The 12,723-nt window shown below is 43.6% G+C and overlaps 1 protein-coding gene across 12 annotated transcripts in view; it reads right to left on the reverse strand.

The window, feature by feature from the left end:
* Positions 1 to 12,723, reverse strand: part of LDB2 (LIM domain binding 2) — a 357,070-nt gene that overhangs the window by 70,532 nt on the left and 273,815 nt on the right. For all 12 annotated transcript variants that reach the window (XM_025211432.1, XM_025211438.1, XM_025211435.1 and 9 more), the window contains one exon: positions 7,950 to 8,122. In XM_025211432.1, the coding sequence (XP_025067217.1) occupies positions 7,950 to 8,122 (173 nt within the window). The remainder of the gene's footprint in view (positions 1 to 7,949; positions 8,123 to 12,723) is intronic.

The raw sequence follows: 12,723 nt of genomic DNA on the forward strand, positions 1-12,723 counted from the left end.
GTTTCCAGCGTGTTGGCTCAGGGAAGAGTTGGATCTCACGGGTGCTGCCTGAGACTGGGCCAGCTTGATCCCAACTAGCGCCCCACCTGGGTGGCCCCAGGGGGCACCACTACTGCAGAGGGAAGAACCAGGCCCCCCTGCAGCTCAGCCTGGCAGCAGTTTGCATAGGCAGGCTCTGCTGAGCAAAAAAAAAAAAAAAAAATGAAAACAGTGAGGCACCTGATCCTTTCACCCCCACTGAGCCTGCCCACTTCTCTCACAGCTGGGGGGTGAGATGCCGGCAGGCCCTGAGCTGCAGGGGGCCCTGGACCTTCTCTCCACAGAGGCGGTTCCCCCTGGGGCCACCCAGGCAGGTGGGTAGTGGGCGAGCGCTGCCCCAGCTTGCAGGCAGCACCTAGCCCGATCCAACTATTCCCTAAACCCAAGCTGGGGCAGCACCAGTCCCCTAGCAGCCCACCCAGGTGGCCCCACGGAGTGCCACCACCATGGAAGGAAGGACTGGGGACCTCTGCAGCTCAGGAGCTGCTTCGCCCACTGGCAGCTCACCCCTTGGCTTGACCCTGGCAGGCTCCATGGAAAAACAAAAAGGATTGGGCCCCTCGCTGCTTCTGCCTTCAATGCGCCTCTCCTGAGGCTGGGAGACAAGCTGTCAAAGGTTGCAACGTTACAAATAGCTACAGTGCTAACTAAACTACATGCAGATGTGGTTTAGTTTGCAACATAGCAAACTCATTTAAATCATAAAAAAATCCTGCACGTGTACAGTGTGATGCAATTAAATAGCAAAAAAGGCCAATTTTCATCATGTGTACAAGCACCCAAGTAGACTAATTAGTTCCTCAGTAAACGTCATGCATCTACATGTGCACCCCTATTATGCTGGAGTAAACTAACTCCACAGGAGGATAGTACTTATAAATACAAGTACTATCTTGCTGCAGAGTTTTTACGTCACAGCAGTGCATGTGTAGACATTGCCCCAGCTGGCTGGGACATAAAGGTGCTTTACTGCATGGGCTTCCTGCTAGCTAGCCCCACATTGGATCACTTCCATACCCCAGCCAGTCCCTCTGTAGCACACTGAGCCAGGGAGAAGCATCCCTGGGCAGGTAGGCTCACCCACAGGGCTCCCTGCCAGGCAGGTCTGCTCTGACCTGGTTCAACATGCTGTGGTCCCAGGCACACGTTCAAACAACATGCCCAGGAGCAATAAACTCAGAAGCAATAAGCTCTGGAGTCTATTGCTTCACATTAATGCACGTGTAGATGTGTCCCGTATGTATTAGATGAGCTGGTAATACATTATTCCTGACTTAAAAAAAAAATGGTATAGGAATTTGGTTTCATAACTCCTGTTAGAAGCTAGTACAACAGAGAGAACCTGCAGTTCAGTGCATAATAAAAAGATGCAGACAGTAATTAGTGAAATGTTCTAACAATATAGAAAACAGACACTTAAATTGCATAAACTTCTATTACAATCAGATTTTCTTCCGAAACAGTAATCAAATATTACCTTAATTAAGAGCCTGGCATGCTAGATTTCTCTTTAGTCTGTTTGTATCTCTATGTGTTCACCAAACTCAGATTTATATAGTTGCTTGTTTTACAGCACATAACTTTTTTGGTTAGTTACTCTTCTGAGGGCAGCACTGTGCCTCTTCATAGTTTGACCTGCTTTTGCATGCTGTTCAAAACTACCTTTTGCCATGTTACCAGGCACATTGTATGTTCAAAAGTTTTAGGCCTAGCAAGAAGGAACTTGCAACAGGTCCTTGTCTCTCCTGGTTGATCTACCTCATTCATGCCTTCAGTTTCCTTTGCATGGCTGATGGTGTACATGCAGAACTCACTGCCCTGTTTGACTCTGATTTCCTCATCACTTTCCCTAGGATTAAACATTTCATGCGCAAACACCCATCCACCCACTTGCCTATATCCCCCAGCCTCTTGGTATAACTGTTCTAAGGGCAAGGATTCTTCCCTTTTACATTAATGTATTTAGTGTTTCTAATTTCTAATATCTCATAGCTCACAAATATGTCTTCCATGAAACTCAAAGAAACAGTTCTTAACAGAATTTATTTTAAATGACATAAACAAATTACTACAGAAAAACTGGAAGACATACCTCATCTCATAGTAGTAAAAATTTACACATCTTATAAAGGAATTTAATTTCTCCATGTACAGAAGAACTTTATACATTGCTTCTAGTCAATAAAATTAACATAGTTCTTATTTTAAATTGGCCTTTAAAAAAAAAAAGGCTGTCTTTCATATAGAATCCAAAATCAAAAGGGTCTCCAATTAAGAAAACATTTTCTGTTGTGCTGAATTCATGTTACCGTAGTGTGAGCTCTGACATTTTGTTTCTGTGGTAACCAAAATCAGCTGATTAGTTGGCATGGCAACAGAAAAGATGTAATCCCAGCAGACACACTCTAATCAATGCCCCCAGCACAGATGGTCTCCAGAGGATCAACAAGAAAGAGGCTGGCAGGCATTCAGTCTGTCACGTGATTGCTCTAGACTAGGCCAGGAAAAAGAAAACTAAAAAAGAACATTTCTCAAACTAACCAATAGCTATTTAACTCTTTTGTTGCTTTGATTAATTGTAGGATATTCAGGTACTTGCACCCAGGAAAAAAATCTCAATATTGCTTTCTATTGGACAGAATATTGATTTTTCCAAAATAATGCAGCCTTTTTTCTTATTCAGCTTTTATTAATGACCATTTCTCAGATCTGTCCCTTTACACAAGACATAATCTCATGAGTATATGAAAGCACAAAACAAAAAATTCAGCAACATTTAAAAAAATCATGAAGCTAGTTTCCATGCTATCCTTGTACACTACAGATGACTGGTTCATTTTCAATCACAGGGAACAAATACAGCCTAACAACAGGTACATTCAGGGTGCATCTACATGAGATGCTACATCACCATAGGGATGAGCTACATCATCGGTAGGCAGTACCCATGATGCCACTGCTACTGCGCAGTAGGGTTGAAAATGACCCGTGTGCCGCTGGGACTGTGCAGTCAGTACTTGCTAAAGCATGGAGCTCTACTGCTTTAGCAAGTACTAAATGACTGCGCAGTATCAACTGCACATCGGGGCATATGTAGCCATGCCCACATATTATGATTTTCTGGTAGTACAGTTTTAATTTTGTGAGGCTACAAGGAAAAGCAAAAAGCATCAACACTAAAATAACAATTCAACTGCTGTATAAAATTTAGTGTAAGTAAATTATAAGAACCTAGGTAAATTCTGTAAGAGCGCTCCTTAATGATTTTGTTTGAGTGGGGGAAAAAAAGCCCAAACTGGAATACACATCAAGGTGAATCAACCTGGGTGACTTGGATGACAGAAACTTGATCTTCTTATCATAAAAGTCAGTAGCAAAACTCCTACCAATTGCACCCGTCAATCCTGAACACATATTTTCTTTTTTTTATAGGTTTTCAGTCATATCCTTAACCATGTAGAAGATATCTGTTTTTTCCTTTGATTTCTTTTCAAATGCAGCTTTTATTTACACATTGATCAATCAAGATATGTAAGCATGTGCCTCCCTTTAAGGTACCTATTCCCCTAAAGTCAATTTGAACTACTCATGTGCTTAGACACGTATTAACTCTGCGCTGTTACATTGCTTATACAAGAATTTGAAAATGGTTTATCGCATATTTGCCTAATACTAACTAATAAGTTGACCTAACAAGGAAAATGTAAAAAAAAAAACCAAAACATAATGAACAGCTCTGGACTCTTGACATAATAAATTAACAAAGCTAAATAATTAACAAATTAACAAATGCTCGAGCTTATTGTATTATAAACTACTTAGAGAATGTTAAGCTTATGGATTGCTCATCAGATCAAAGCTCGTGTCAAACAAGTGCTGTGTGTTTAGTATGTCAGCATTTATGAAGAACTTACTGAAGAAAGAAAAAAAGAAATAACCTTGCAGGCCAAAATCTGATATACTATGCATAAGCAAATTAAATTTCATTTAGTGATACCTGTTACAGGAGGTTTGAATTTGATCCAGTGTATACGTGCCACAAAGGTAAATTTCTTCCCAGAGTAATTATGCTGGGCCCATGTTCTTGTGGTGACTTCACTGGAAGCCGTGAATACACATTTGAAGGCCACTCATTCATTTTAGAATGGGATAAATTATTTCCTCCTCTGTCCTCCCTTGTTCCACATACTCAAGATATCTTATTTCAATTGTTATTTTTGTAAGAAAAGTCATGTTTGCAATCTACAAATATTCAAAGCATCTCAAATTTTTTTCAGAAGCCCAATTTGGATCTCTGTCTATGTGTCTACATGTGCAATTAATGCACCTGAATTTTCTGGGCAGATAATTCAGGCTCATTAAAGTGCTCCCTTATGCATGTCTACATGTGTCATTCTCTGCCCCTCTGCAGCAACCAGCAGGAGTTCCGGGCTCCCCTGGGTTCTAGCCCCTGACTGGCAAGGGGCACAGGGGCTTAGCCCTAAGCTCCAGAGGGCAGGGGGAGAGCTGTGCCAGCCACATGGAAATCAGGAGGGGTCCCAATCTCCATATGGCTGGGAGGTAGCTTCTCAGCAGCCAGATCTCTATGTGGCTGACAGGCAGCATCTCACTGGCCCCTGTGGCCCGCTGCTACCTAGGCTGACTAAGAACAATTTGCTCCCAGTTAGCATCCACATGTGCAGTACATCATCTTAGTTAATGCACTGTTTTTCTAGTACAGGTTTCCCTCGATTTATGCAGGTTCTTTATATATGAATTCACTCTTATGCAATGAGAATATTTAGACCCATAATTTGTTATATGCAAGGTAAATTTGCTCTTATGTGATCAGCATAGATGTCCATTCCCTCCCCACCCCGCCCAAGCAGGTAAGTCTGTGGGGGGAGGAGAAAGGGCCGTGGCCCCACTCACCCCAGGCCCGGCTGCAGTGGCCCCAAGAGTGGCTGGCGCCAGCTGCCTGCAGCTGCTGAGCTGCACCATGCTCCGCCTGTTCTCCCGCATCTGGGTTCACCCCAGCTCCTGAGTTGCATTGTGCCATGGTGGAGGCAGCTGGTGTTGGCTGCTCCCGGGGCCGCTCCAGCATGGGCTGGGGTGAATGCGGACAAGTAGAGCCATGGGTGGCATGAGACACAGCATTCACCCCATCTGCAGCAGCTCTGGGAGCAGCTGACACCAGCTTCCTGCACCAGGGCATGGTGCAGCCCAGGAGCAGAAGTGAGTGGGGACAGGCAAAGCACGGTGCAGCCCAGCAGCTTCACACAGCTGGCACCAGCCGCTCCCAGGGCCACTCTGTGCCCTCTGCTTTGCTGCCTTGTGCAGCCTAGGAGCAGCACCCCTCCCCTTGCCCCTTCGCTAGTCCCAGCCTCACTCCCTCTTCCTCCCTTACTACCTCAACCTATCCTTATTTGTTACATTGTAAAGTGGGTTGACTTTATGCAAATTCGATTTATGCGCCATTCTCCAGGAACGCATGTACAGTATAAATGAAGGGAAACCTGTACCTGTACAGGTACTAGAAAACAGACTATTAGTCTAATATACTGTGCAGTACTTGCTGCACATGTGTAGATAGTGATGCTTTACTGAACATTAGATTAGTCTAATGCACAGTAAAGTGTCTGGTGTAGACATACTCTGAGTGAGCTTTCTATTTAAGTATAGGGAGTTTATATTACAACCCACGACATAGACTTCCTTATGGGGCATGTGTAGTGTCACTAATACCCTGGTCCTGCAAATACTTGATTCTAAACATAAGTGTTGAGCCTAGGTTCGATTTCAGTCCTGTTCCACCTCTGATTTTGTTTCAGCTAGGTGCTGTTTTTCTCTCTGAAGAAACAGCTCTATAACAGACTGTGCTGACAATGAAAACAAAGTAATTAAATTGGTAAAAGTCTGCTTCTTATTTACTGGGTAACAGGGATTCCAAATTAAGGGTTTCAAAGTTTTGCTTCTCTCTGTATTACAGTCAACCAACTAACTGTTGCTCAGCTTTTGGCCCAAGTTCACCATGAAGGGGAGGAATGACTCAGACATGTGTTTGGCAGTCATACAGAGGGGCAAAGGGGAAATAATATTTTAGCTCCTTGCCCTGTCAAGGAGGAGGGTAGGGGGGAAAATGTCTCATGCATACAGACACGGCAAGTTACTACTGTCCTGTGCACAAATAACTCTCTCCCAGGCTAGGGACAGATATTCAAAAAGCCTGAGACTGAATTGATTCAATCTTTGCAGGTTAATCTAACCTGGCTAGGCTGAATCACTTTGCAACTGCACAGACATCCCAGAAATTCAGGCACATACCTGCAGTGGCTCAGGCTAGAAGCCAGGGGGCACTAAAGCAGCCCTCTCTTCCCTTGCACAGCACTGACCTGAGGGGGAGGCATGGCCAGGCCCCAGCAGGATGCTCTAATTAACCCAGCAAGGAATTGATAACAGTGTTTATTACCCTTAACTCAATATTTATCACCCCATTACGAAAACAACAGAGGGACATTACTAGCTACCTGTTGATTCTTCCTGTTGATTTTACCTGCTGATTCAGCATGGACCATAGCCAGCATGTTGTCTGCTAGCTAATACACAGACACCTCTCTACAAGGCAGAGGGGAGGGGGGAATTCTTGCTTAGCGGGGAGTATTGAGAGGGAGGAGGGTAGGCAGCCTGCAGTCCCTGCCAGAGCTCCAGCCAGGGAGGAGAGGGGAGGGGCCAGCCCTGCTGTGGAGCAAAGAGCCCCGCCCAGCCCAGAGAGCATGCCGGGATGCTGGGGGAGTCTAATTTATTTTAAACCGGAAGGGGTCTGGGTCAGACATTGCATAAACCGGTTTGACCCAAATCAGTTAAGTCTGATGCTACATTCAACCAGGTTTATCTCAAAGCAGTTTCAGACATTTTCAACCTGGTTTATAACCACTGAACATCTGCTCTGTTACAGGTTTATACCAGTTTCTGATCACTTAAACCGGTTTACGTGTAATGTCTGTCCCTAGCCCCAGTGACCTTCAAATACTTTGGAAAAAGTGTGTGTGTGTGGCAGGCAAAGAGTCAGTGCAATCAGCTAGAACAAGTTTCACATGATCAAACCCTAACACTCTCTCAAACCCTTGGCTACTACAAGTTTGGCATTCTGTACCCTCCACCTACTCTCCATCTTCACTTGAGGCATGGGCCAGATTGGAACAGGGAATTAATTTAACTGCTCCCTAAGGCTCTGATAAAGACCCCTGATTTAAAAGCAAAACACTGGTTTCTACTCCAAATAATGACAATTTATTGTAATTTTTCCATTGAAGTGTATCATGTAAGTACATAGGAATTTTATTTTCATCTGTTATGTCCAACTGCTGTTCTTCTTGCTTGGTCTCTATTTTTGTAAGTTTCCTAATTACACGAATCAGCTACAAACTGAAAAGAGGCCAAAGCATGAAGAAAATTCACTGTAGAATCAGAAGCGGTGGATACCTAAAAAAGGCCTAATCCAAAGGAACAACAGTGTGAATCCTTCTACACATGTCAATGCACTTTGGATTGGACTCTTCATAGATCAAGTGAGAATATCAACCGAAATGTTATGTACTAATAATGTGAGCATTCACTGTGGTTTAAAAAACATGAGAAAAAGGTAGACAGGCCACTGAATCACAGTTCCCATAAGTTGGGTAGCTCTTGTGGCTTAGTTTTATGCGCCTTCTCTTCCAAGCTCCCTAGAAAGACTTGAAAGAGTGCCCACAAAACTTTCAAATATAATGAATATAAAATGAAGGAATATAACAAATTATTAAAGAGCAGCAAATGCCCGACACTTCAGAAATAAAGTCAATCTTGCAGGAAAAAAAACCCCATAGTTATTATCCTTCAGTACACACTGAAAAAAAAACCAAGCAAAACAACCAACAAGTTTTCCCTGTTACCTTGGTAAACATAGGTTTTCCATGCTGAGTGACCATGGTGCATTGATCACAGTCCACTGTGATAGAAGAGTTGTGGTAGGACTCTTTTGAGTGCTTGAGAATGTAATACAGGTCTGTTACACCTCCTTCAAAGACAGTGCTAAAGTAACGAGGAATGAGAGTCCTTCCAATTGCTGTAAGGAAAATATAAAGCAGAATTCTCTCTGTTATTAAATCTTAAACCATTTCTTATATTAAGTATTAATATAACATGAATAACTTGAAATAAAATGAAATCATTGAAGCAAACTTTTATTCAAAGAACATAATACATATTCTCTGGTTGCTCTATAAGTAGGCATCACTCCCATTCCCACTGAAATCAGTGAATTCAGTAGGGTTTTTTTGTTTTTGTTTTACTGTTGGTAAAGAATCTTCTCCATTTATGAAGGTTTGAAGGTTATTGTAGATGCTCTAAAGTTATTATTACAAAGAAACCATATTATGTAAATATTGATTAAAAGTTGGATGTTATCCTTAAATAAATGTGCATATACAAGTGGGGCTGTGTTTGTGTTCATAAAAAAATATGCTTACATACAAAGACAGAATGAACGCACTCTGCAGATGTGATACAGGCTGAATGGAGAGAAGGCTATTGCAGAACAATTAAAATAATGAAGATGGAAAAATGGCCTGACAATAGGCAACAATATATAAAGCCTCATGGGTGACAACATCAGAGCCCATCTAACTCAGCTGAAGTTGCTTATTTGAGCTAAAAACAATGGATGCTGACAGATGTGCAACTCCCTGCTGTAACTCGAATGCCTTGAGTTACAGCATTCCCCTAAATCCAACACATTGGCTGTTGGGTCCAGGGGGTTGGGTGATAGAGCTCCAGTTTGCAGCAGCTGCATGTCTGCTCTGCCCTAGCCCCACCGCTCCCCCTTCCCAGGTCTAATAGGGTCTTCAGAATGGAAGTGGGGGGAGGGAGTGGAGGGATTTTAGTCTAGGCTGTGCCCCTTGTGGGGGGCTCCAATCCACCCATCCCAGTGTAGTGCAAGCTGGGCAGACCCCAGATGGAAAAACCTCTCCTCCTTTCTCTCCCTCTATTCTGAAGACAGCCCTAGGGGCAGGACTGGCCTGGGCTGATGGATGCTGACAGACATTAATGAAGGCACTCTGGTTTGGAGTGCTTCCTTTGAACCCTCAAATGTAATAAGGGTTCAGACTGTCACATGATTGGGCATACTCAGTGTTCAGCAGCTGTGCGCCTCTGTTAGTGCATGGCTGCAGAGTGCTTCAGGGGCCCGATTTACATGACAAACAGTCACTTCTGTCAGCACCCAATGAATAGTCACTCAAATACCATGAAGATGGGCCTGATATAAAAAAGATTAAACTGACACACCAGCCTGCATGAGTTTCTTAAATCCCAAAGAATGGACTCCAAGGTTCAAATCCCAAAGTGCTTACTTAGGGAAATCATTAGTCATTGAAATCATTAGCAGTTTTAAATACAGACTGCAGAATTTAGTCTAAATTATATAGTACTGAACCTCTGAGGACGTTGCTATTTGCATTAACTATTAGCACCATTTGGACATAAAAGAGAAAAAATTTATAGGCAAGTGATGTTTTCCTATTCCATTTCTGCAAGTAAATTTGGCTAGCATCAGCAGGCTAGTACATCAAGACAACATTTTCATTTACAATAGACCAACACTGTATTTTTAGAGTTGCTCATTAATAATTTGAGGTTATAGGATGTTGATTTTTATCTGAAAAATTCTTTGCAAATGTTAATTAATCCACAACACCCATGAGTGGTAGGTAAGTAAAATCTCTCTCCATATTACAGAGGGAGAAAACAAGACAGATAAATGGAAGGCAACAAAGAAATCAATTATGTTAGCCAAGATTAGAACTCGTTAGTCCATTGCTTTTTCTTCTCTGCTCAGCCTACTGAGTTCATGCCTCTTACCTGTCTGATGTAAGCTAATTATTTTTAAAAATTGCTTCCATAGGAGTTTTTCTTGCACATGAATATGAGTCTATTTGTGAATAAAGGTTGGGAATTAAAACTATGAGGTTTTGCACGTAAGCAGTTCTGTAAAAACAGATTATACTCTATGCATTAGTTTTAAAAATATCATAAACTGCCTGACTCAGCTAATTGGATTGTATAGTCTATAATGCAAATATACACTAGATAGACAAATACAGAAATATGTAAGAGTTTGCTAAAAGCTTTTATGGATATACTGCACTTTGATATGACTGTGAATGCCTTTATTGCTTTGTTTTACATTTAATTTATAAATGTACACTGAGTGGCTGTCATTTCAACGTATACTTTGAACAACTATTCTACAATGCAAGCCCATATAAAGACTTACCCATATGTCAAGGATGTATTAAATTTCCTACAGTCTTTAAATTTAATTAGAGAAAATAGCGTCCAGTATGTCAGAAGAAAACTTTACTAAAGCTTTAATTAAAAATGTCCTGTGTTGCTCACTGTGGTATGTAGTAAAATGTAAAATTTAGCCATCAAGTTAATTTCTTACTCCCTTAAGGCTAATTAGTACACATTAATTTTCCTGCTAATCACTCTGAATAGTTAATCCATGATATGAAAATCCACGAATTCTACAGATTGCAATAAATATATATTCATTTACTTGAGCAATATATTAATAGCATGGAGCTATTTTAATTCCAATTTATAAGTTGTTCTCAAAATGGCCTGGTCACATAGCCCTGCATTCTATTTTGTATCCAGCCACTACAACACATTAAAGAAAGCTGAAATATATATGCAATACTTCCCTATTATTAGTTTTACAGGTAAGCAATTGCTGTGGTTTCCACAGGGATATTGTGCAGCTGTTACTGGAATGGTCATGAAGGGTAAGGTGTCCACAAAACATTTGGCTCAAAGTGCAAAGACACATTTCCTTCACCTGTATACTAAGCAATATAGAGTATATACTAGGGCTGTGAGAAAGTTCACTGGGTGTTTTGTTTTGACGCTGTTTCGACTCGTTTCGAGCTTGAAACAGTGAAATCAAAATGAAACAAAAGGCTTCAAAACAGCATCGAGACAAAATGAGGGCACTTGAAACATTTAGAAAGTTTCAAAATGTTTCGAGTTTCGAAGCTGGGCTTACTTGCAGGGAAACAGAAAGTAAGGAGAAGGAGGGGGAAGAGGGGAAAAAACTGCTCTGATATTGACGTGTGTAGCTGGCCAGTGACTGTGATCCTTCCCTGAGGTCCCTTCCAATCCCAGTGCTCTGGTAGAGGGATGGAAAAACAACTGTGCCATCACACACACACATACACACACACACACACACACACACACGTCACAAGTTTTGCTTGCCAGCAGCTTGAGGTGCAGTTCCCCAGAAACCCCTGCACCTATCTCCTTGAAACTTGACAGACTTCATGGCCTCAGACAGGGCTACCATTCCTGGAATTTTCATCCAAATCAGGCAAGAAATGACAATGTTATAGGCTGTTTTGTGCTTCCCCATTATAGCCTATGGGTGAAATGTCAAAACAGCGCCAAAATAGAGGAGTTTCAACGAAATAAAATGGAACAGTGCTTTGAAATGAAATGAAACAAAACTTGAACCAAAACACTGCCCATCGAAACGGCACAACAGAAGTCGAAACGAAACAGTGCTGTTTCCCACAGCCCTAGTATATTATATACACATGCATACAAACCACACATCTGTAAAACTGAAACTAACCAACCAATTGACCTTTATATAAATACTAGCCAATTGCCTGTCAAGAATGACGGGGGCGGGGGGAGCAGGGGGGGGCGGGGGCTCGGGCTCCGGTCTCCTCAAGCCCAGGCCCACTCCTCCCCTTCCCCTACCGCTGCTGCCATATCAGGCCAGGCCCGCTGCTCCCCCTCCACGGCGGACCCGGTTCTCCTCCGACTCAGGCTCGGTTCTCCTCCTCCCCCGTGTCAGGCCTGTGCCCACTCCTCCCCTTTCCCTGCTGCCACTGCTGTAGTGGTGGGCGGGGGAGCAACTTCTCCACCCTGCCTTGGGCCCAATCCTTCCCCACACCCCCCATATCAGACTCCAGCCTGGGCCCACACCTCCCCTCCCCCCACTGCTGCTGCATTGACCCAGGCCTGCTTCTGCCCACCCTCTGTGGTGGGCCCCCTCCTCCTCCCACTCCCCTGTGCTGGGCCCAGGCCCGCTCCCCCTCTTCCATTTGGGGTCTGGGACTGCTTCCCTGTTCCCCGCCATGGCAGCAGGGGGAGACAGAAGGGGGAACATGTGTAAGCCTGCTCCTTGCTTCCCCGCCGCCACGGCAAGCCAGCAGGCAGCAACAATGGAAGAGGGAAGGGGCAGGCTGAGGCCAGCACTGGTAGCCTCACCCCCCTGCAGTATCCTGACCCCGCTCCTGCCCACTGTGTTGGTGCCACTGCTGGTACCTCCAAGGAGCAAGAGGGAGGGGTGAGGCCAGCTCTGGTGGCCTTGCCCCCCCTCCATTCTATCATCACCATCTCCAGGGAGCGGGGGGGGGGGGGCGAGGGGGGGGGGGCGAGGGGAAGGCCAGTCTGCTGGCCTTGCCCCCGCTTCTATCCATTCCATTGCTGCCACCTCCTGCTTCCCCTTTGCCTCATTCCAGTTCCATTCTCCTTGTTATCCAGTTTCACTATCCAATCCTCTATTTTCCTATCCCATCCCAATTCCACTTTCTTGCCTAGGTATTCCTAGACTTTTGCTATAGGGTCACTGTCCAAGTTCCAGAATTTCCATGT

The sequence above is a fragment of the Alligator sinensis genome, unplaced genomic scaffold (assembly GCF_000455745.1).
Source record: "Alligator sinensis unplaced genomic scaffold, ASM45574v1 scaffold466_1, whole genome shotgun sequence".
NCBI lineage: Eukaryota > Metazoa > Chordata > Crocodylia > Alligatoridae > Alligator > Alligator sinensis.